Raw genomic sequence first — 24,178 nt, forward strand, 5'->3', positions numbered from 1 at the left:
ACACGTAACTGTTACAAACAGCACTCACTGATTCTTACTGTACTCTACCGTTTTTTAAATTGTCCTAAAATTGTTGAGAATTGCTTTAAAACTTAAACTGTTTACCATGTTGTTAGTCGCTTTGGCTAATGCATCAGCCAAATGTAATGTAATGTAAAGTATGTCCAGTTTGTAAGGGTGCTTTGATTATCTCTGTTGGCTCAATGGATGAGTAAGATTACAAAAAATCTCTATAGGACTCAGAACAGTGTGTGCGCGCACGCACACACACACACACAAAGAAGCACACACACTTCTTAACCATCTGTTTCTGTTTCCTGACCTGCCCTCTGTTGTGGGCAGATAACTTTACTATCTACAACTTCATATTGTAGCTTCAGAGTTGGTGGTACACTACAAGTACTACTTGAGTTATTGCTAATCAGCCATGATGTATCCCAGTATAAGTATTAGACTACATTAATATTAGTTGTGTGTGGATCTTGTTTGGACTGAGTGGTCTGGTTTCCCTATGGACAGGATCTACTAGTTAATGATAAGGGACACCATTCAAAGGAAAGGAACTGTCTTTCAAGGACAAATACCTTTTGGTATGTTTACTGGTGTGTTTAGTCACTACTTATCATTCTTCTGTGCTCAGGCTTGTGTGTATGTGTTTTCACCAAGAGCTGAGCAACTTGGCTAGCTACCTCTTATTGTGTGTGTGTGTGTGTGTGTGTCCTGTAGTTTGGGAGGAGGGAGCTTGTGTGGTTGCCTGCTGATTTCTTTTCCTGCAGTTTCCTGCTGGAAAGGAAGTTTTCTGTGACGTCCATTCCATTCTCTGTATATGCAGGGCTCTACACTAACATTTTTTTTTCCAGGAGCACTTGTGCGCCCAAGTTAAAAAATGTAGGAGCACAGACAAAAATTTGGGCGCACAGTCAGTTCTGTACTTAACTTACACATAATCTAACATTATACTGCAGCTAACAGTTAAACATGCCAGTGCACCAATTGCGAATATTAAGAATGACTGACAACATTTAGGCTACAGGAAACAGGATTTTAAAGATCAGTGCCTACTTTATTTTCAGTCTGTTCTATTTTCCTACATTTTGTTAATGTAAAATAATATAATACATTGCCATATTTGCATTTAGCCTGTATATTAAGTATCCTGCCAAATGTAGGCTAATTTATTTATTTGTGAATCCATCTGTAGCTAATCCAAATATGCCCATGGTGACCTATCTGACTGCATACTGCCTAATACTACTACTAAAACAGTCAATTTTCTCTTCCACAAAACGCAACATGGGCTAATCAAGGATATATGTTTTATACTTTCAGTTTTTATTTGAAATATCTGCATTGATGGGGGCAGTAGGCAAACGTTAGGCCTACTTTCGTTTTGCACTTACACACACTCGGTGTAAACAAACAAGCATGCGTGGAAGCCTGGAGTTGTCAGTAGCGTTCTACCTTGAATAAAATGGAGTATTACGGGAGGCTACTTTTGTCCCGGTTCGCTACAGCTATATTTTGCATATTGCAGCCAATACGTCAACTGGGCTTAAAAGGCATGTTAGGTTACCTTTCCTTCTCTCGCTGCATTCTCAGAATCTCATCCTGTTCCTCCTATATCCAATGAATTCGGTGGATAGAAGAACTAATTTCTTCAATCTTTGCATCTTGGCTGGCTAGTCTAACTTTCCGCTTTTTCTGCGCACTAATGACTAATGCTCTGAAGCGACTACTAGCGAGTCACAACGCTGACGTTGATGGGAGGTGTAGTTTTTATGCTGCATTCGCGACGTGGTTCTATGGTCTGCACCAGTAATGCTTCTCGATGTTGCGGTGTATTTTGTAGACAAACATTGACATGGTTAGAAGTCATTCGCACCAGTGCGCCTAAATATTTTTTTGCACTCGCACGGCATCATTTTTAAATGGGCGCACTGTAGAGCCCTGATATGGGTTTAAGGCACTTAAATCATAACATTTCTTTGACACTAGCGTTGAATATATTCTCATAAAACACCCACTATGAACACAGTTTTACATTTTCTACCTTTGCATTTCAGGGGGCTGGGCTGAATGTGCTCATGCTGCTCTCTTTCCTTTGAGCTTTGAGCGGCTCGTGCATACAAAAGGCTGATACTTCAAAAGAGTGTGCACACAAAAGATATGACATGTTTACGTGGGCTGCATCCTTAACAGTGCCCTTTTTAAAGAGTGTCTCTGTTTCAGCCATATCAGTGTTTGTGGTCATTTGTCCCTTTTGTCTGTGACATTTATTAGCTAATTTCTAAGATCCGATTATTTTTTTTATTTTTTTAGTTTAAGGGTTCTCCACTCCCTCAAGGACGTTGAGGGAACCACACTGAACGTTTAACTGTAGGATCAGTTATGTGCCACCTGGTGTTGAATGAGCGATATTGCAGTTAGGGGAATTACCTCTAGTCTGCTGATTTATAATGGCCTCTTTCTGTTTAAAAGCAAGACACTCTGAACACATTGGTTTATTGTCATAATGCCAAATGGCTTTCTTTATCTTGTTACTGTGCTGTGCCACACAGATCAATATTCTGCATTGTGGCTGTGCCAAAACCATACACACACACCCTTAATGATCAATAGTTGGTAATAGCAGTGTACATCTATGAATTGCCTACAAGCTCTCTATTTCTCATCCTCCTCCTCCTCCTCCTACATTTTTCACTTAGATCCAAACATGGAGTACAACCCCTCGGACCATCCACGTGCCAGCACGATCTTTCTCAGCAAGTCTCAGACAGATGGTGAGTAAACATCTAATCCATCCCTTGCAAGAACTCCTGGACATTCCTACACCTGCCTGACCTTCACATTAGCCCGGAAGGAGAGAATCTGTTAAGCACATAACGTAAACAATGTGCGGAAAACTTATGTTCATTTACATGATATTACCAATATCCTGTCCTCATAGGTATATGAACACTATAAGCCATCGATGTGAAAAATGTCTTTGCTCGGTTCCGCACACTCCAGGCTGTGGTTATCAAGTGACTGCCAAAACAAATTTAAAACTTAGACCAGCACTCTCTCTTTTCAGTTGCTGCCCCCAATAAGAAAGGTAAGCTTGAGTGGATAGCTGTGTGTGTCTCAAGCGTCTGGGTGCACATTGGCAGTGTGCTTGAATTTGTGTGTTCATATGCAGTGCGTCTCTGTTGTAGTGTGTTGTGGGCTCATTGCTTTATACAGTATGATCCTCATTTCTAGACTATGAGGTTTTGATGTAACTCTTTATTCATAAAGAAGTCAATTTGTTAAACAGCCCATGAGACTTGAATCCAGTCAAAAGTAATTTCCATGGGCAGTTAAAGCAGAGTTTTTATTTTACCTTAAAATGTTTCCAAAATCATTTTGATGGCATGTTAATAGGGCGAACAACACTTCTGCAGCACTCTGAGCTGGTCACATTACTTGTAATATAGACTAAGCAAGTTGCTCTAGCGGGTCGGAACACTGAAACTCTCCCACCACTAGTAGGCTCGTAGGTGGAGTTAGCCAGATAGCGATGTTCATTGATACATACTTTGATATCCTACAAAGATAACAACAAATGTCAGGTCGTAAAAAGTTGCCTATTTATCAGTTTATGTTCCTAAGCCAAGTTATTCAAGTAGTCAGCGGTTTAACCAGTGGGTTAGCTAATGTTATGCCTACTGGCTTCGACAGCTAGCATGCTACTTGCTACACTCCTAATTGGAGTGTTTGCAAAAAGGATGACTGCCAACCCACAACAGAAGTCTGATGTGAATGTAATTTACTTCCATGGCAACAACTTCTGAAGATATACTGTAATGTTCACTATGCACACATCGCAGCATAAGTCATCTTGGTTACTATCACTGAGTGGCAAACAGATGAATTGAGTAGAAGCCTTCCATTTGAATCTTCAGCAAAAATCGAAATGGAAAAGAGCTGCTATGCTATAGACTGTAGAGTAAATAGATAGGCTACTTACATGAATTTGGAGCTCTTTCTTTGCAGACTGCTGTCCATGCATTCCCCTTATATGGTATCGGAGTTATGTTTATAGTTTGTTACAAAGATGCATATTTATTATATTAACAAGTTAATTTATTATTGCTCTTCTCAACTGAATGGGGACCCTGAGAGCAAATCTTTAGTGCTGATTATACTCTTGCAATGTTACATGGGTCTGAAATGTCCTTATAGGTCTGAATCAAGACTGGGACATAGGCCTCCTGCTGTCATTGTATATTGTTGATTTTCAGACAGCGTTGACCATGAGAATAATCAGTGTGTTCAATGATTTTCAACTGTAATATTTGTTCATATTTTTTCCAAAGTGTGGGACCAATGGCATATGGGGCATATTTAAGACGTTAAGTTAGTGTATGTGTGAGAGAGATGGGGCCATTGATGTGGAGGGGTTTCATGTTGCCTGAGAACAACATCTGTACCCTGCTACAGTATGATCCTGCTGCTCAAACACATCTTCCCAGGAAATTTCACTTTCTTTTCATTGTTTGTCAACATAATGATGGATGTCACCTCAAAACTCTAGCCTACTTTTGTGACTTAGTAAATTTAATCACTTATTATCATTTCCCAAGCAGCATGGCGCTACAGACACTGAGCCCATCAAACTTGAGCCCATCAAACTATGGCTCTCTTGAGAACAGCACTTTTTATTTCAAGTTATTTTTTTATTTTTTTGTTTTTGTGTTTCACCACACCAGTGTAAAAAAAATGATGTTTGATTAAGATTCACCATAGTAATCAACCTCGCAAACAAAGGTTCAGTCACAGAGGACAATATGCCAGCTTCATCCTGTACAGTGATTATTCAAATATGTTGCTGCTATCCATGATCTACTTCGATAGAGATAATTCAGGCAGAGGGAGTGACTGAGATTTGCTGTGACCATTGTCTCTGGGAAATAATCTGTTCCCCTTTGGTAATGCTGCTGCCATTTTTGCTGCTGCTGCTGTTGTTGTTGTTGTCAGTGAAGTGTCTCTTCAGTTTTTAACTTGATGTATGTGATTGCTGTCACGATAATGTTTTATCATTTTGTCATCAAATTTGATATTAGAATAACTTGTTCTGACCAAATACAGAATTTCTAAAACATGTCATTTTGATGCAGTGTGTGCAAAATAGTATTGAATAGCACTGTGTTGCTCAGTTACGTGTCTTCTTTTGAGAAAATAGTTTTACTTTTAATGACTCTACTGTCAATAGTACACAACAAGTTACACCATCTTTGAAATACCTAAAATAGGGGCTGTGTAATATAATTCTTTCATACTCTGCACAGAATATGTGCTTTGGTTAATTCTGTCCTCCTTTTTTCAGTACGGGAAAAGCGGAAAAGCCTATACATTAACCATGTGAGTATAACCATCATTTTTCTGCTAAATGGATTTCAGTGCTGCACAGCTATGAAAATGTTTACAGAAAATGTGAAACATATATGTACATTCACAGTTTCAGTTACTGTTTTAGTGTAATATTTGCTTGTTTGTCTTTGTGCACACTAATGACAAGTGAAAGGATAAGGAAAGCATGACACAATTAACTCTGCATGGTGTTATTCAGTGCCTCATTTGCATTGCTAATTTTAGTTGTTTTTTTTTTTCAAAATGCCTTACTTAAAAATACATGCTAATGTCTTCACTAGCTAGTTATGGTGGACATAAAGGCTGATAAATTAATATGTGAATTACATTAATTATTCATTCAGTTAGAATGCTTTGCAAGTCTAGCCAAGGCCTTACTGTAGCCTGGCCCTCCACTTATGTCAATGGAGATTAGATTTAATTAGCATCTGAAAATGTTGTTAAAATGTTGATCTCCCCCTATTGCTTTGCAAGTTAACACACATCTCGGAGTCCAAGGTACAGTATGACTGCACACCTTCACATTTCTGTCTTTTTAATTTGTGCTTGCCTGTTGCAATGTGTTTAATTTCAAGTGCCTTTAACACTTTGACTGCAAATAGGGGTGTGTGGAATGTACTTACTATATTACATACAGTACAGGAAATTAGATTAATATAATGCATGGATGCTCCCCTTCCCTCTTCTGGTAAACAGAAGCACCACGTTAGACCAGCATTAGCAGATGTGACAAACACAGAATTATTGTAGTGGAGATATGGGGCAGCTGCTGTCTGTAGGCTCTTCCCCTTTCCCTCCCTCGACAGGAAGCAGAACTTCCGCCTGGAGGAGAAAGGCTTTAAATTAAGGCTCCAGGTGGCCTATTCTGCAAGTCCTTTGGCAAGGTTCTGTCATCCCTGCTGACATTGACCCATGTATCCTGTGTGTCTGTCTGTCTGCGTTTTAAGCATGCGGCTGCCCCCTTGAGACGCAAGTACAGCTCTTGTTCAACCATTTTCTTGGACGATAGTACCGTCAGCCAGCCCAACCTCAAATACACCATCAAATGGTAAGTTACTTTTGACAGTCTTGAAGAACAAATGTCAATGCTACATTTTTAAATATTCATACAAAAAATATACAAAAAGTCACTTACACTTACACTAACTGTTTCTCTTACAGTGTAGCTCTTGCAATATACTACCATATAAAGAACAGGTAAGTATTGTAATTGCCAAATAGCAGAACCTTCTTAGAGGTTCACTCTTCAAAGGTTTCGTACATTTCCCCTTATTCAAAAGATGCAAAAGCCACACAGTAGAAACTCCAAAATTTGTTTTTAAATTGTGTAAGAGGGAAGATTGTTCATGTGTGAGTGAGTATTGTTAGTATGGTTTGTGCATATTCTGTATGGTTGTGTATGCCCTTGCAGTGATATTGTGTTTTATTCATGTGTGTATGCATATGTGAAATTCAAGCATAATCAACTAAATATCTAAAGACAGGGCACTTTGTTAGAATTTCACTGTGGTTTTCATAGCTCCTCCTGCATATTTGTAATTGGAAATAAATGAAAATCAATGTTTAGATTAATTTGATCTTTTCCTTAACGTCTCCTTATTGTCTGACTTTCTCTCCCACTTTGTCTTTGCAGAGATGTGGATGGTAGGATGGTATTAGATATTTTTGATGAAAAACTCCATCCTCTTTCAGTAAGTTTTACCTTTGTAATTGTCTTACACTTCTCACTTATCTTAAAATGGTACCAATATTGGTTCAAATTATGATATAATGTCAACACTTCTGTGTGCAGAATTAAATCTCTACGAATGAGCATGTAGTATAGAGTAAATGTTTATGTATTTGAAAGGCTTTACTCATTATTCACCTATGCTTCTACCTTTCTCCACAGAAATCGGAGGTGCCGTCAGACTATGAGAAGCATGACCCAGAGCAGAAGCAAATCTACCGGTTTGTGCGGACACTCTTCAGTGCAGCTCAACTCACTGCTGAGTGCGCCATCGTCACACTGGTAAGTGAAACGGCCTTTGGAGCGTTACCCCATATGGCAATGCACAATGCCATATGTTCCGAAAATGTATGGCAATGATTATAAAACAACAAAAAAATAAGATTATAAAAATGCAGAACAAAATCCTTGAATAGTTATTTTTTTTAAAAGGTGATGTTGCTCAGGATCTCAGGAACTCAACTGCTGAAACTTCACTGTTTATTATTTGTAACAAAGTACATTACATATGCGAATAAATAATTCTGAAAGCTGAAGTAGATTTAGTGTCTGACAATGTCTGGATGGTGTGGGGTACTGTGATATAATTGCTGGCAAAAGAGAGGAGAGAAGGTGCTCTCTGGTGTTACACTGCCCCCAATTTGTTTAGATTGTGGAGTATAAAATTAAGCTACCCAGGCCTGCTTATAGGCCTGTCATTTTGTAATGATGGTAATTATTGGTATATTGGTAAATAGTAATACCATTGACCATACTTAGATTGTCTTTGTAAGCAGATATTAGAAGCAGGAACAGGTGCACTTGATTCAGGACAAGTTTATGTTATGACGCCTCCAATGTCTTCACCACAATGTGCATGCAAATGTTTCTCTATATCACAAACTTCATGCTGGCTTTGGGTGGCATTGTATGTATGATGTTGCTACTCTGTGGAAGCATGTAATGCAGTGGTCTTTGGCATCTCAGGGGCAGCCGTGGCCTACTGGTTAGCACTTCGGACCTGTAAGCGGAGGGTTCGAACCCTGACCAGTAGGAACGGCTGAAGTGCCCTTGAGCAAGGCACCTAACCCCTCACTGCTCCCCGAGTGCCGCTGTAGCAGGCAGCTCACTGCGCCGGGATTAGTGTGTACTTCACCTCACTGTGTGTTCACTGTGTGCTGAGTGTGTTTCACTAATTCACGGATTGGGATAAATGCAGAGACCAAATTTCCCTCACGGGATCAAAAGAGTATATATACTTGGTATGAACAGAATAAAAAAAAAAAAGACAAGCAACAGCTGCTGGTGTAGCCACTCCCCTGCTGGGAAGTTCAGTGCATATAGCAGCTGGGCTTTATTAGGAATGAAATATAACTGTTTATGTTGCGGTTTTAAGGTGTGGTCCAGGCTTATCAGGTAGTCATTTCCGGAAGTGTTCCCTGGCAGGGCACAGTTGGAGGACAGTTCGTGTTAGTGTGTGTGTGTGTGTGTGTGTGCCTCTCGCCTGTACCGCCGTAAGAGTCGGTGTGAATGCCACAAAGCAGTGATCCTACGGGAGCTTATGGATGGATTCCGGGAGTAATTGAGGGAGGCCCAGGACCTGATGGCTATCTGCTAAAAATAGCCACAGGATCTGTGTGAGGAAAGGAGACTCAGCAGGGTTAGTCTTTACCTCTGTAACAAACACACCGACATAGGAGAGGCACTTCTCTGGAATTTTAGTTTTTGGTTTTTAGCTTCTACATGTCTGTCTGCATCGCAGTTAATTATCTGTAGTTGCACTATTTTACCTGCTGGTGAGTCTGTGCTATATCCTCCCATCACATTGCACACCTCCTGATGCTCAACACCCTTGTTGTTACCCACAGGGGTGAGCATGTGATGTCTTCACAGCGTTGCCTTCCTCTTTCCTCGTGAAGTCTGGTAGTCTGTTTTCCACAAAGCACAAGCATCTCATGTGTAACGTGTGACTCCTCATGCTGCTTTTGACGTCAGTTATTTGTGATGGTGACATAATGCTGTTGAGCGTTTGGCATTCTCTATAGAGCTGTAACTACCCAGGTAACTGATAAGATTTGGTTCCAGCCTTATTTCCAAATTGCTGATTCATTCTTTTATTTATTTTTCTAAAATACATACAATTTTCATGGGCAGTCATCATGACCCATTTTATTGTAACTATGGATGCATCGATCTGACTTTTTCAGTCCTGACACCAATAACGATACCCAAGTATCGGCTGATTGTGAGTACTGTTCTGATACCAGTGATTAATTAGTCTTTACTTTGAAAATGTACTGCTGTCAGCCTACAGTCTATATAGCCTACAGTATGTCATCATTAATGGGACTCTTGGGTGTCAAAGGGTTGACCACAACAGCATTCCTACCAGTCTGCCAAATCTTGGTGTGTATGGTTCCACAAATTCAGCCGAGCAAAGTTGTGTGAGTGTGTATGTGTGGTGAATTGTGATTCAATTTGACTCGCGCTATTGTATGACTATTCAATTTGATCACACTTCAAAGCTATAGCACTACAAACCAAATGTAATATGCTGTGTTGCTTTATATTTTCAAGGTAGCATGACTGATATGTAGTGTTGTATGCACTTACACTTTGTTTAATTCAGAATGAACAAGTCAGAGGAAAATCTTTTTTCGTTCTGGATGTGTAGTTAAACGATACTATATGGATAAAAAAAAAATGTCTCATTGAATTGAGATTTATTTTCATTCCTGATGCAACCTTTAGTTCTATGAAATATGGTGGAATTAGGGTAGCCTGACGAGCCAGACCCACATCAAGATGTAGGGTCTGGGGACTCACCATTTGCAGTGCTCAGTCCGAGGGGCGGGATAATCGGTTGTCTTTCAAATTCCCTCTGCACGCAATAGGATAGTGCTACAACTCATGAGTCCCATGCGTTTTCCTACCAGCGGAGCTAGTTGGCTAGTTCAAACTTTTGCCTGTCACGCTGTTCGCCAACAGCAACATCCATCATCTTTGTTTTCAAGTAGCAGGGAATTCACGCCTAACCGTTGCAACTCTGCCATCAATCATTATGTTAAGCCCGCCTACCGACTCTACACACGATGTGATTGGCCTTATCGAAGTTTAATTTTTCCAGCTCGCAAGCCAACGGAGAGTTGCTAGACTGCCCTGGCAGCTGCCGCTAGGGTGCGTCTAGATTTCTAGGCTAGGAATTAGGCTGATTAGCAGCAGGATAATGACTTTAAAAGTGATTTTTCTGAAGTGCTTTATCTGGCCTGCAGGTCTACCTTGAAAGGCTGCTGACATATGCAGAGATTGACATATGTCCTGCTAACTGGAAGAGGATTGTTTTGGGTGCCATACTTCTGGCCTCCAAGGTATGGGATGACCAGGCAGTCTGGAACGTGGACTATTGCCAGATTCTAAAGGACATCACCGTTGAAGACATGTGAGTGTTTGTGAGATTGCCAAATATCCACAGGACTATCTATAGTATTTCTGGGTTGATACATATTGACACATGCTATGTATGTACCAAGGTACAAGTTTATGCTTTGAAGAACAAGAGATAAAAAAAATCGAAGAGTGAATAATTGTAATGTTTTTTTCAACGACAAGCTATTTTGATGCAGACTAGAAATAGCTCTGGTAAAGGTGTAGTCTGCCATCATGGGGTTGGTGGGGGGGGGGGGGTTATTTGAGCTGACAGGCAGTATATCACCCTTTGGATTGTTGGAAGTGTATACGACTCTGTCTCTGTCTGGGTATTTCCATTGGAATTTCCAGTGCTTGAACAATAATACTCTCAGATTTTTTCAGTCTATTATTAATATAATCCCACATAAAACACACAACGCAGTGCTTGGTGATTCCTTACTCTGTGAGCATGTTGATATCTTAGATATCTGACCTGTGTGGATATACACTTTGTTATTTTGCATAGATTAAAGCTGCAGTTGGCAAGTCTGACAGATTGAGGGGACTTACAGTAGCCAAAATCTTGAATGTTTACAACGATCATGCCCCTCCCCCACTAACACCGAGCACCCTCTCATCGAGTTTGTGCTCGTCAGTGCACACCAGACTGCACCAGACTGTGATTGACAGATCTCACACAGCCCTGCTCTGATTGGACCAGAAGAACCGGGAGCTGTGGATTTTTGCTAAATAAATAACAGGCTCTAGGTGGAGGAAGAAGTGTGGGTTTTTTCCTAAAACCGGCTGATTTATGTTGTTCTGTTGGAGCATAGTGTCGGTTTCAGTGAATATGATCAAAAAAGTCTTGCCAACTGCAGCTTTAAGGCAGATGTCAGTCACATATCAAATACCAGTGTTCATTATATTTCTCAACATTTCTGCTTTCCTTTTTCGTTAGCCTCCACCCTGCGCTAAATATAGTGTGTTTGCTCCGTTTGTTAAACAGCAAAACTAATTGGGCTAACTTTTGGAAGTCATGTCTTGGAAAAATGTTTCCCATCACTGTATTGATTTAAGATGTAGACCTGCATTCTCGTTCTCATTCTCTATGGTCAGACTCTGAGGTTGTTTGCTTATACTGTATGTATATTATCTGTGTATGTATTCTGTTTTATGTTGTTTTGTTAACCACCAGGAATGAGCTGGAGAGGCAGTTTTTGGAGCTGCTTCAGTTCAACATCAATGTGCCGTCAAGTGTCTATGCCAAGTACTACTTTGACCTGCGCTCACTGTCGGAGGCCAACAACCTAAGCTTCCCTCTGGAGCCCCTTAGCAGAGACAAGGCACAGAAGCTTGAGGTGAGCCGCCTCTTTGGCCTGGACTGAGCTGACCCTAGAACTTGATTCAGACTGTTTTGTCTTAGCTTAATCATCTCCCCTGATAAGACAGGGACATCCTTCATGCAGCTGTTAGTGTAATTTATACCACACTGAGGACACTTGTTGAATTAGTTTAACAGGTTAGCAACTATGGTTTTGGGAAACGCACCCCAGGTTGATTTTTATATGAAAAACGTGCATCCATAATGTAACTAATTTGTCATTTATCTTTCTCTCTCATCTCTTCTCAGGCCATCTCTAGATTGTGTGATGACAAATACAAGGACTTGAGAAAAGGCTCCAAGAAGCGATCAGTCAGTGCCGATAACCTAACGGTGGTCAGATGGTCCCCTGCCATCATCTCCTAACAACCAGAGACCTTGGGACAGATAGCCAGAACATGTGAGGGGGGCCAGGGGCTACAAGAGGCATCAGACTCCTCACAGGCACGGGCAGGTCTCTCGTTTAAAGGGATGCCTCTCCTGCTTAGATACACCACTCTTGATCAGAGCCTGTGAGGCTCTCACAGAGTGGGGACTCCTCCCCCCTCTTACTCTAAGGTTTTTCCTACCATAAGTATTACAGTTTGTGTCTCACTGTACATAAGAGATGGTCCATCACTTCCCCCCCCCCTCCTCCATTTGCTTTTTTTTCTGTTCCTCCTCTTTATCCTCCTCCATCTGGACAGCATAAAGTTTGATTTTGAAGAAGGCATCCCAAGTTGGGAAGGACATCACCACTAGTCAGTTGCCACGAAGGTCAAGGTCAAGGACATTTGAAGAGGACTCGTAAAAAGACCAATTTTTGCAAAGTCACCCACCAAGTAATCGGAGCAGCCACCTACCACTAAGAGCACCATTCCAACAGTGCAGTTCAATCATTAACGGCTTCCTGCTGTTGCTTTGATTTGATATTTAATAGCTACCTATAATTTTACATTCCTTTTGATTCTAGTGGCTTTTGAGTAACATTGACTCAGCATGAGATGTGCATCAAAGACAGCCCTCATGTTTGAAGTCATTAAGTGTGGACATAGTGGTCTATGCTCCTTCCCAGAATTCCCACCATTTAGAAGATCCTTCTTGTTTTATTTTTCTACGATTCTAATCCTATTCTTGGTCAGATGTCAGTCAAGGTGCAAATGTTTCATCAAGCTTAAAGTATGCCCCAGAAACCCAACTAAGGTCAGCTGTATGAGCAGGAGCACGGGACTTTCTCATCTACACGAGCGTCAACATTTTGGTGAAGGGACCTATTCTAGTCTTTGAATGGCAAAACCACATGTGAAGCACAGAAAGGCTGAGCGGAATCATTCCTCTCCTTCATACAGATTGCAGTTGTGTATGCTGTAGGCTTTTAAGGTGCTTTATTAGGTCTGCGAGGTTTACTGCTGCAGATCTTTCCCTAGGCTTGCCCCTCTCTCTGATCAGTAGTCATCAGCATAGTGGTGAGGCCCTGGGAACCATTTTCAGAAAGAGTCATCTTTGAAGCAAAGAAGGATGGAAGTATGGAAGGTAAAGAAAGTAAAAAGTCACATTACTATTGGCAAACACAGATGCCACCAAGTGGAAAGACCTACACATATTATCATTGTTCATTTTGAGATTACATTACATTTTAAGATATTTAGATATTCTTTCAGTGAATCTACATGCAGTGACTTAAACCAAGGCCATCAGGAAATGACTTGTACATTTAGATTTTTTTTTTCTTTTAATGTTAAAGATTAGTGAGATGTAGCCTTCGGTAGAGGACTTTAGTCTTCATTACTGGTGAAGTCCTGTGCTGCTAACCAACTATTTGGACTAGGGCCGGGATAAGGCCGAAAGTGGCTGAAGAGATGGGCTGTGTAGCATTTGTCTGCTCTGCCATGTAATGTCCTTAAACTCAAAAGTCCTGAGTTGACTGAATTTCTGTTCTTTTTTTATTTTCAAAAGAAACAATTGAGATTGAAAACATGTTATGAAAATGAGGAGTTGGCACATGAGGTCTTAAAAAAACTTTAATGTCACCATTTTTATTTCAAAATAAACTGGAGTTCGTACACTAAACAGAGATGGTCCATGCATCACCGTGTAAATGGACTTAGAATATTTATTTTCTAAAATATGGTATAAAAGAAATTTTCGTGAAGATTCATACTGGTAGCTGTTATTTTTTATTGAATTTCTGACATACACCTAATCTCAAAAGCATTATAGAATAATAAATGTTACATTAAGATTGGTTTGTACAATGTATATACAAGACCCTATGCGCTCAGACCGTGATTAAAAAAAAAAAAAAAATTTAAAATGATGTATATGTAACAGATCAGTATTGATATGTAAGAAGTAATCTATCAGAGTGTAATATAACAACACCATGAAATAAGGAGCCGCTGATTGGGCATTATCAAATACAATACGGAAAGGGCGCTGTACTCTTCTGATTTCAAAAGCTTTTCATAAATTGAGTGCCGACACGGCGTCTGAAATTTGAATGAAATTGGGGTAGTTTTCATTGTTTCTTGCTTTCTATTGTGAGAACTTTATTTTTTGCAATGATGATTAATTCAGTTTGTGCTATTTCTGCCTATCCGTAATCAAGTATCAGATTTCTCCAAAATATCAGCTGTACATTGTCCACTCTTAATTTTATTGTTTACATGGTTACAAACTGTATTGTGACGGTAGTCCCATATTTCATTTTGATCAGTTGTTCATGGTTAGACATTTTGTAGTGATTCAAAAAGGGATGGATCTTTACCAAAGTAAAAAAAAAACAAACAATGAAGGACTCTCCTATGAGGAGTACTAGTGCTTTAGAGGCCCTTTGCACATTGTGTTTGAATGGCAGGAGTTAGAGGAGCAAGCAAGAGAGAGAAGGGAATAGTTGCCAGGGAGAGAATTAAACACAAGTGTCTAATTTGGGTTGGAGGTTGGTGTCGTCCCTGGGGAGGCATTGGAAAAAGTATTCAAAGATTGTATTATCCTATTTATTGTATGTGTGAGTGTGTGTTAATTCAGAGCCTGCTGCCATCACTGACCCATGGCAGCTGTCTGAATTGTCTGATAGCCTTGTGCACTCAACTCTACCTCTGTTTAGACATGGTTTGTTGTTTCCTTTTCTCCCCTTCTCCCCCAGACTATATATATATATATATATATATATATATATATATATATATATATATATATATATATATATATATATATATAATTGCCCTATCTGTCTATCTCAGTCCCTCTCTTGTTTGTCGCTCTTCAATTTCTTTTTATTTCATTTTTAGGATTTACAAATTAATCTTTCCAATTTGTCTTTGTACTATTGGTGGTTTCCTGTGTTAACATAAAGAGAACTGCTGTAAACTGTATGTGAATTCTCCTGTTATTTTCCTTTTTTGAATATTGGTCATATGACTGGTAACAGTTAATGAATTATTGTTGTTATTGTTGATTTTTTTTTTTTTTTTTATGTTCTGTAGGTCAACCCCATTATCTGTGCGCAGTTTGCCAAAAGCTAAAGCGCTATCTGTTTGGATATTCTCTTAGTTCATCATCAGTCTTTCTTTTTAGTGAGGTCTCTTCAACCTCAAGCGCCCCTGGGGCCAATAGGTTTAAACGCTGCATGCTGACTCTTCAACCATGGTTTTTAAATGATGATCCCAGTTCAGAAGCAATGTTTAGGAACCTGCACAAGAAAAATAAACTTTTAAAACTTGCAATAAAAAACCCACCTGCCTCAGACCTCCTTAATATCTGAGTACACAGACATTTTCAGTTGAAACACACTAAAATTGTGCTACTCTAAATCAGGTTCTGCAGGATGCAGAGGGAGCTTCTTCACCAAACCTGGACTATTTGAAGAGCAGTGATTCAGAATGTAGTGATGAGATTAAGGGTCATGTACCCTGATTACAGACTAAAGGTCAAATAACGACGGGTCAGGGTTCTGAGGACTGTGATTCTTAACATGTTAAAAGGAGTTGGCCATGGCATGCCTGATCAAGATGCAGGATTAACACTCTGTCTAAATATGGAACAGCTGGGCCTGTAATTAAGTTACAGACAAGTAGTGATGATGAGGGCAACTAGATTTTTTTTTTTTTTTTTTAAATCATGGACATAATTCAGACATTTCTGAAGCAGAGGACCATTTAATCCACCAGTGCTTAATATGATAAATGTTTCACTGATAGGTCTAGTTCATATTAAGTTTACCAAAGAAAAACCTATAATGTACAATACATATATCGGCATGTATCTGCATGATACTTTGTTTACTGTTTGATTGGGACAGCGCTCATTGATCAACAGAAACAATATTGTAAATGACCTGTATGGTCTAATTTTCATCTGTTTTCTGTAGCCAGTTCTTAAAGACCTAGCTGAGAATAAAAAATAAAAATTCCAACAGGAAGTTACAGTAATATCACATGACCCTCGCACAATGTGTCTGTCTATGGTCTGACTCCAAATGCAGAAGTTAATGAATAAGTTGACACCAGACTTGCTCTTGCCGGGCTATAATCCACATATTTTATGTTTTGTCAAATATATTGTGAAGTAAAGGACGCCAGAACTCAACAGCCTTCAAACACCCAATTAGACTAGGGTCACAGGTCATAGCAATTAAATAACTATTACTTAACTAGAAGACATCCAATGATATCCACAATGACATTATTTTTAGGACAAAGTAAAAATACATATTTACCTCCACACTACTGTTCTGTCCTTTGTTTGTACCTTACTGAGACGGCTACTGAGATTACTTCAATAACAGATTTCTGTTCATGCTGCTACTTCTTTTGTTGATACAGCAATAACTAGTCATACCCATGAGTTGCCCGATGGATTTTTAAGGCATGAGGACCAGATATGGCTGGTGTCAGAATTGACCAGATTATTTTAAAGTTGTCATTCAAATATGGTAACTACTACATTATTGTAACTGTAAACCTGAGTAAACTGTGAACTGAGCTGAATGAATGAGTGACAAATGACATTAAATCAATGAGACATAGCACTCAAATTTTGTTTTGAGCGATTTATAACTGGTTATAAACAATTAAGAAATATATACTGTGGTCAGTAGATGATCTTGCCTCTCTGACCAAGAGGCTACATCTCGACCTTGGAGTGCATTCTTAATGTTGACACTGACATGCTTTCCATTTTACATGAGAACTTAATACTGGTTATTTAATGGCTAATCCAGAGGCCTCGTTATTCTTCTCTAAGGACAAACAACTCCACAAATATCTCCGCAATGTCAGGAGGGTGACGTGCCTTTGGTGGGTAAGAATAGCTCCACAATGGGGCTCACTGCCCTCTTCTTCTGTTGTCTGAGAACAGTTGTTACTAGGACAGGGGGAGAAAGAGAGGTAAGACGAGGAGTCAAGACAAAGCCCAGCAGTAGACTGTGAGAGGTAACTGGCTACCGTGAATTCTACACAGACCTAGATTTGTATCACCTCAACATGAGTGAATTCACTGGAAGCAGGATTCCATCACCCTGTTGAGCTGAGAAGTGTGAGCCATAAGACAAAAGGCCTGCAAGACTGGGTCCAACCCCCAGTCAATATGGGGAGCCATTCTGCATATGAAGCTATTGTTGTTACAGTCAACCACAACATCACTGTTGTAGGTAAGTAGAAGTAGGAACTCATTGAGACATCTGTGATGAGACATTTTAAAAGGAGTAGGGTACAGTGTGGCAGCTGAACTTTGAGTTGTCAAATGTATGTGGGCTTTTGCTGAAAACAGTCATCAAACATCAAATGTTTCTAGGTCAATTGGTCTGTAGGCTATATTTAAATACAAAGGCAAGGTGAGTCACAATGACTCCTCACGCTATGTTTATGGGTTCACCAAATGATCAGACTATATGATTTAAATGGAAGTAACATCCCAAAACTTGGCATGGCTTTTGATGGAAACATGACTTCATATATGCTATATGTGAAGCCTTGCCATTTGAATACTCCTGAAACTCACTGTAACATGTGGTGTACTTCTTTTACAGGAAAACTATGGCTGCTCATTATGGTTTTCCTGCGTGTTGTCATCCTCATCTTTGCTGGATACCCACTCTATCTGGATGAGCAGGACAGATTTGTTTGCAACACAATTCAACCAGGCTGCTCAAATGTGTGTTATGATCTTTTTGCTCCATTCTCCCTCTTCCGCTTCTGGCTGTTTCAGTTTACCATCCTCTGTCTGCCATATGTGACATTTGTTGCCTACATCATTCACAAAGTGCTATCAGATTATGTTGTTTTCTCTGACACTACTTCACACAAGATGAAATCCATTGAAATCCAGCAGGGATCTACCCAGAAAGGAGCCCTTCGCAAGGCAAGTCACATTCAAGCAGAGCTCAGCATGTTGAGGAACTTCAATGGAGCTTACATCCTCCAGCTGCTCCTGCGGATTTTTTTGGAGGCAGGATTTGGGGCAGCCCACTACTATCTATTCGGTTTTTACATTCCCAAGCGCTTCTTGTGCCAGCAATCACCTTGTACAACTACAGTGGACTGCTATGTCTCCAGACCCACAGAGAAAACTGTCATGCTGAACTTCATGTTGGGGACAACTGCCTTTTCCCTTCTTCTCAATATTTTGGACATGATCTGTGCCATTAAGCGCTCAGTGAGGCAGAAGTCCAAAAGGAGGATGCTAGTGCAGAATATGTATGAGGAGCAGCAGTTTTACCTCTCACCGGCAGAAAGCCACGGAGCCATTGATGCTAATGTGTCCACAGTGGAGGAAATGGTGGCTTCAGTAGCAAATGGAAGTTTCAGGAAAAGAGGGATGAGTAGGTCCAGCGGGGATGATGGTGTGTCAGCACATCTGGAGGATCCTCCTTGTGGTCGAGGAACACCTCTTGTTCCCATGCTGGGTCCTGTGAATGCTAACAGTGGGGAAAATGGCTACCTAACACCCACTCAGGGAGAATGCCCAGAGAGAGAGGGCAGTGATGTGGCACTGTGTCCTACAGAGCAAATTGGTACGCCCAGGCCCATCCGGGTCAGTAAACGGAGCCGTCTTAAACCACCCCCACCGCCCAGACGGGATAAGCCGCCTGGGACAAGTTCTGTCGATGTGGTGACAGCAGCTACTGCAGTCTGTACCAGAAGAGTAGGACACTACACACTGGTAGAGATGAGTGGCCCCGACATGCCCTCAAACAGTAGTGACAACCAGGAGAAGAAGTCGGAGTGGGTCTGACAGAGAGACATAAATACAAAACAAATCAGAATGCAAAGCCATTCTCTGTGTTCTCTGTCACAAGCTTGTATTCTCTGTGAAGGTAAATTGTATATTAACTATTGGTTTATGTATTCAAAGGTTAAAGCGCAATACTGTCATCACAAAGTGCTTGTACACAAGATCCTTGGTACAGCTCTTCTCCAAATGTTTTTTCCCCCTGCGCAGCCCACCTGGTTTTGTTTGCATCACCATCCCGTTTTGTCTCAACAAAGGCATACCTTGACCTGTCTTTACCCCACTCAGAGGTCAACAATCATTCTAACATTGTGCTGGAGTTACACAGCTGTAAGGCTGAGAAAAGCGCTTGGCTCAGTTGTCTGTCACTGCATCTACCATTTATCACCATTGACATTGTTATTCATTCTTACTATTGACAATCTAGCTGGCTGTCATGACAGACTTTTTACCACTTTTAACATCCTACAAGAACTTCATACCCAAGGAAGTCAGACCTGAAGCTGAAGATTAGCAAAACAATTACAAGGCAGACTTATGAACGGTATTTATGGAAACGACTTGTCACACTATTTCAAGGTGCTTGGGGCTTCAGTCTGAGCTTTGGAGATATATTCAAACCCTTAAAATAGAGCCTTGTATAACTGTGTAATGTGAAACCTCTGTGATGTCCAACCTTCCCCCATCACCACTTTAACCCCTCTGCCATGCTATCCACTGTCAATCTCAGCCTCTCTCTATTGACCTTGGCAGCCCAATATCACAGAAAAGTAGACCTAACAATTCAAGAATATGATTTTGATTGGTGTTCTGGTGTATTAAAATATAATGAAAACTCATCTGAATGCTCTGGAAGCAATGGCACATGTGCAACTCTCCCTTTGAGGATAGGGAAAGGCCTCCCTCTAGTGGTGTACTACATCACATTAGCGTTAGGACTGAGGATGTGCATTTAGGCTAGAGTACAAATGAGCTAAAAAAAAGAAGGTATTTGACACATGCTAACATTTGTACCATAATCAATCATCGATATGATTAAATGTATTTTGTCAGTGCTATCATAGGGTTATATTTTTTATTTTAAAAGCAAGTTTTTAAGTTAATACAACTCTGCATATGTACTACCACAGCAACTAAAGAACGATGAGCAGACCACATATCAACGCATGAACACATATCAAAAACAATAAGAAAAATATATGTGCAAGATGGATAAAGTTTTAAAAGGTGGTTAAGGTAAGTCTATTTTGGGCATTTTGGTATTGTTATTGTTTGAATATTGCTATATAAAAATGTAGCATCCCCTCTTTGCAAATCTGCAAAATCAAAAGTTTACTTCTTCCTCAAAGTTTCTCCTTCCCTTTGTTATTTAAAACTACACTGGGTGAAATTCCAAAGCAAGAAGTAGAGTCAAGCCAGTTACAGTAGCATAGTATTACTTTTACACAGTAACACTGAAAGCCAGTCTGTTTAATTGGCAATTCTGAATGTTGAATCCCAACAGCTTCTGGAAATGTCATGTGTTTGGAAAAATCTCAAAAATGTTATCACAATGATCTACTATTTATCCTAGGTTGATTCTTCTATTTCTCTTCCATATCAACCAACGCAACCAAGAGCTATTTGGTCATTTACTAACTTCAGTAGTATCATATCTACAAATCCTGAAGTACTGTAAAATCTACCAGTATGTGGAAAAACTACATTTTACATTATAGTACTCATCTGCATCATCCTGCAAAATGTGATACAGTAGTATTCAATGATGACACACACACCATTCTGACATTTTTATTGCTTTCATTATTATACTGATACAAGACAGCTTATTGATTTGATTTCTGAAGCATGATCATGAACAAAGGTCATAGCAATTTTAGTGTTAGTTCTTTTTTTTTACTGGAGTTAGAGAGAACCTGGCTCCCATAGTGTCGTTCAGTGATGAGCGCAGCAACCACACAGTTCCCTTTTACATGGTGGATCTAAAGGTAAACAATGACTGGCAGCAGGCAATGTTTTGACGGTTGAGCTCTCTTCAGAAGAAAAGGATAAAAAAAACAAAAAAACATGGCAGGATTTAAAAAAAAAAAAACAGACCCAGCCCTGTCCAGCAAATTTGCACAGTGAAGACACAATTGTAAAATGTGCTCTTAGACAGATAAATCATGTTCCTTTTCTCTGCACAAGTGATATGAATTCACAGTCAAGTGCTGATTGTAGTGATTGACAGTCTTTCATTAAAGAACTAATGTACTCAACATTAATTTATCAACACTTCTATTGACATACACATTTTAGTAAAGACCCTGAGAGCTGAAGAGGAGGGAAATAATATGAAATCATTCATAAATCAAAATGAAGATTTAACATACAAAATCAAAACAAAACACTCTACCCTACAGATTCACCAAGAACAGCTGAACACAATAACTTTCACAGTTTTATATAAGAAATCCACTAGAAAGACATAAAATAACAAGAAAAACCCCAAACCATACACTCTATCAATACATGAAAACCAAAGTAAAGCTTTAGATCAATAGTGATTATTGCTAGGAAAGTCTCAGATCAAGGCTCTAAGACAATTGCGTTTGAATCCTTTTCTGCAGCATATATGTATTAACACATGGCTTCTCTCCAGGTTGTATTAGCTCCATTAAGGAGTTAACCCAAGTTATAATAAATATACTTAAATGAATTTGTGTGCATTCTTGGGTTATGATACATGCACACTGTTGGTCTCTCTCCAGTTGCTCGCCCTCTCTCTCTCTTATACACCCCACACCCCACCCCCATCAACACACACAGACCGAAGCTTTACCATACCGCAATGCATACGAACCCAGTGCCTTTACAATGTGTGTATTTACACCCTAATCATGGATGGACCAACCACAAAGAGGAATCTCATTACAGACTATCATTTCAAGAGCACCAAGAAGAATAACCTTTTGTAGTATCTTTGAAATTATCTGAAATTATTCTGTCATATATATAATCTTGTGTGTTCTTAAACACTCTTTTCCATGGTCCCGTATGTCAATAGGGTTTTGAAAAACAAAAAACACAAGCTGTTTTGAGGTTTTTGCAGTTTGAGGTTCCTTTATGAAGAGAAATGAGACTTACACATCAGGAAAAATACTTTAAAAACGTAAAATTATGATTGACTAGGGTGATGAGAGGCAGCAGTACGACACTGTTCAAGTTCACAGTGAATACGTAAGGGTAGTGTTCTGACAGATAAAAAAGAGAGATATCTGTAGTAAAAATTTAAAGGAAACAACAGGATCACAGGTAAGGCTTAAAGTGAAGGTGTTATTGTTTTTGGAAGACGTTTTCAAACAGGAAAGTGTATAGAACAAAACCAAGCAGGGAATCTAATCTTCCTAGGCAAATATTGCCCATATTTACTGTTGTAAATATAATTTCTTCAATGATGAAACACAACAAGAAAAACACTGACAACATTATTCAGTTACTCTATTCATTCATTGCACTCCAACAGAGGTCATTGGAGTCATTCTGTCAGTGGAAGTTTTATGTATTCTGTAGGCATAAAAGAGGCAGGAAAGAAGTAATTTTGATGCCCCATGTGACCAACATATTATATACACAGCTATGGGAAAAATTGAGATCACTGCACATCCGGTGGCTGAGTGACATTCAAAGTCATTTTTAATTTTGAATATGACCGTCAACTCATTCAAACGTCACTCAGCAACAGTAGGATGACATCAGAAAAAATGTGCAGTGATCTTTAATTGTTTTCCAGAGCTGTATGTTGTTGTTGAGCTCTTTATTAAGACTCCCCCCCCCCCCCCTCCCCCATCTTCCAGTTACGAAAACCCTTGACAAAACCTGACACAGGCTTGCATTCTCATTGATCAGCCTCTTCAGTTCCAGCCAAGCTGGATCACACACACACAAAAATGTCATTCACACCCTCTCTAACATTAATATAGGTATTCTGTTTATTGCGTCTGTAAAGTCATTTAAAAAGATAATCATAAAATACTGAGCTTAAAAAATCCATTCAGCACATTCTGATACAGACAGAGCCCAAAGAAGTAGCAAGGCACTTGGAAACACCATTATGCTCTGAAAGTCCACGCGGTCATCTGATGTGTCCCTTTAGATTTCGTTTCCGCAACACTTCATTGTATGGCACAGTGTCCAGCAAATCCGCAAATGTTTCACTGCATAGAAAAAAAAGAGCACCTCAAAATAAATTGGGGGCTCTTCCCTTAATCCACCCCCACAGAAGGATGCTCAGCAGATGGCTGCATGTGCTCAAGGGAAGGCTTAGCAGTGTGGATCTCAAGTAGTCCCTGGATGAAACCATTACTGGGGGTATCCACTGAATCCTCTGGCTCTGGCTGAGGGGGGGAGATCTTGGAGGGGAGAACACCTACTTTTCGCGCTGCTTCCTCAGGCATTTGAGAAACTGTATCTGGCTCAGGATCAACTCCAACCCCTGATCCGGGCTCAGCCTCAGTTCTCGAGGTCTCTGATGGGTCCTCCACTTCGGGGGCTTCTCGAGGGTCCTCTGCAGTAATGACTTGTGCGAGGCCTTCAATACTTGGCCTGTCTGTGAGCTGTGGGCTCGACTGACCACTGTGCGCCTCACTCACTTTCTCCGTCGCCTCTCTCTCCTGCTCATTCTCAGAATGAGGGTTGGTGCCAGGTTGAGAGCTCTCTCCTTCACTAGCGGAGCCCCCTAACGATTCCGACCCCCCACCATTGGTCACCTCGCTCTGAGGTTTTTGGTGGATGCGCTGGTGGCGAACCAGACTGTGCTTCAGGGTGAAGGTGCGCTCGCAAGTAGTGCACCGGTAAGGCCGTTCTCCTGTTCGTAAAAGAAATCAATCCAAAATCAAAATCACTCAATCAAAATCAATACAAAATCACTCAATCAAAATCAATACAAAATCACTCAATCAAAATCAATACAAAATCCATTACAAAAGGCAGTCCAACTTGTCCCAAACTCAACATCACAATTTAATTCAAATCAATTGAATTCATTTATGTAGGACATTAACAATTGTCTTGAGGGGCTTTTGGGGAGCTGGTGATGGTGA

The 24,178-nt window shown here is 40.1% G+C and overlaps 3 protein-coding genes across 10 annotated transcripts in view; 2 read left to right on the forward strand and 1 right to left on the reverse strand.

The window, feature by feature from the left end:
- Window positions 1-15,601, forward strand: part of ccny (cyclin Y) — a 36,329-nt gene extending 20,728 nt beyond the window's left edge. For 2 of the 6 annotated variants that reach the window (XM_042067141.1, XM_042067144.1), the window contains exons 2-11: window positions 2,706-2,780; window positions 5,348-5,382; window positions 5,866-5,889; window positions 6,339-6,439; window positions 6,553-6,588; window positions 7,025-7,082; window positions 7,283-7,402; window positions 10,372-10,538; window positions 11,703-11,865; window positions 12,138-15,601. In XM_042067141.1, coding sequence (XP_041923075.1) covers window positions 2,706-2,780; window positions 5,348-5,382; window positions 5,866-5,889; window positions 6,339-6,439; window positions 6,553-6,588; window positions 7,025-7,082; window positions 7,283-7,402; window positions 10,372-10,538; window positions 11,703-11,865; window positions 12,138-12,254 — 896 coding nt within the window. In that variant the 3' untranslated portion in view covers window positions 12,255-15,601. Of the gene's footprint in view, window positions 1-2,705; window positions 2,781-3,073; window positions 3,095-5,347; window positions 5,383-5,865; window positions 5,890-6,338; window positions 6,440-6,552; window positions 6,589-7,024; window positions 7,083-7,282; window positions 7,403-10,371; window positions 10,539-11,702; window positions 11,866-12,137 lie in introns of all 6 variants that reach the window. The other 4 variants (XM_042067143.1, XM_042067145.1, XM_042067140.1 and 1 more) reach the window with 3 other exon arrangements.
- Window positions 15,602-17,272: 1,671 nt separating this feature from the next.
- On the forward strand, window positions 17,273-19,157 carry LOC121687931 (gap junction delta-4 protein). The gene is made up of 2 exons (XM_042067139.1): window positions 17,273-17,517; window positions 17,896-19,157. Exons 1-2 carry the CDS (start codon window positions 17,454-17,456, stop codon window positions 19,098-19,100), a joined length of 1,269 nt encoding a protein of 422 aa, XP_041923073.1. The 5' UTR covers window positions 17,273-17,453; the 3' UTR covers window positions 19,101-19,157.
- A 1,715-nt stretch (window positions 19,158-20,872) lies between these two features.
- rreb1a (ras responsive element binding protein 1a) overlaps window positions 20,873-24,178 on the reverse strand; it is a 38,174-nt gene continuing 34,868 nt past the window's right edge. For all 3 annotated transcript variants that reach the window (XM_042067320.1, XM_042067318.1, XM_042067319.1), the window contains one exon: window positions 20,873-23,943. In XM_042067320.1, coding sequence (XP_041923254.1) covers window positions 23,342-23,943 — 602 coding nt within the window. In that variant the 3' untranslated portion in view covers window positions 20,873-23,341. The remainder of the gene's footprint in view (window positions 23,944-24,178) is intronic.

This window comes from Alosa sapidissima, chromosome 17, assembly GCF_018492685.1.
Source record: "Alosa sapidissima isolate fAloSap1 chromosome 17, fAloSap1.pri, whole genome shotgun sequence".
NCBI lineage: Eukaryota > Metazoa > Chordata > Actinopteri > Clupeiformes > Clupeidae > Alosa > Alosa sapidissima.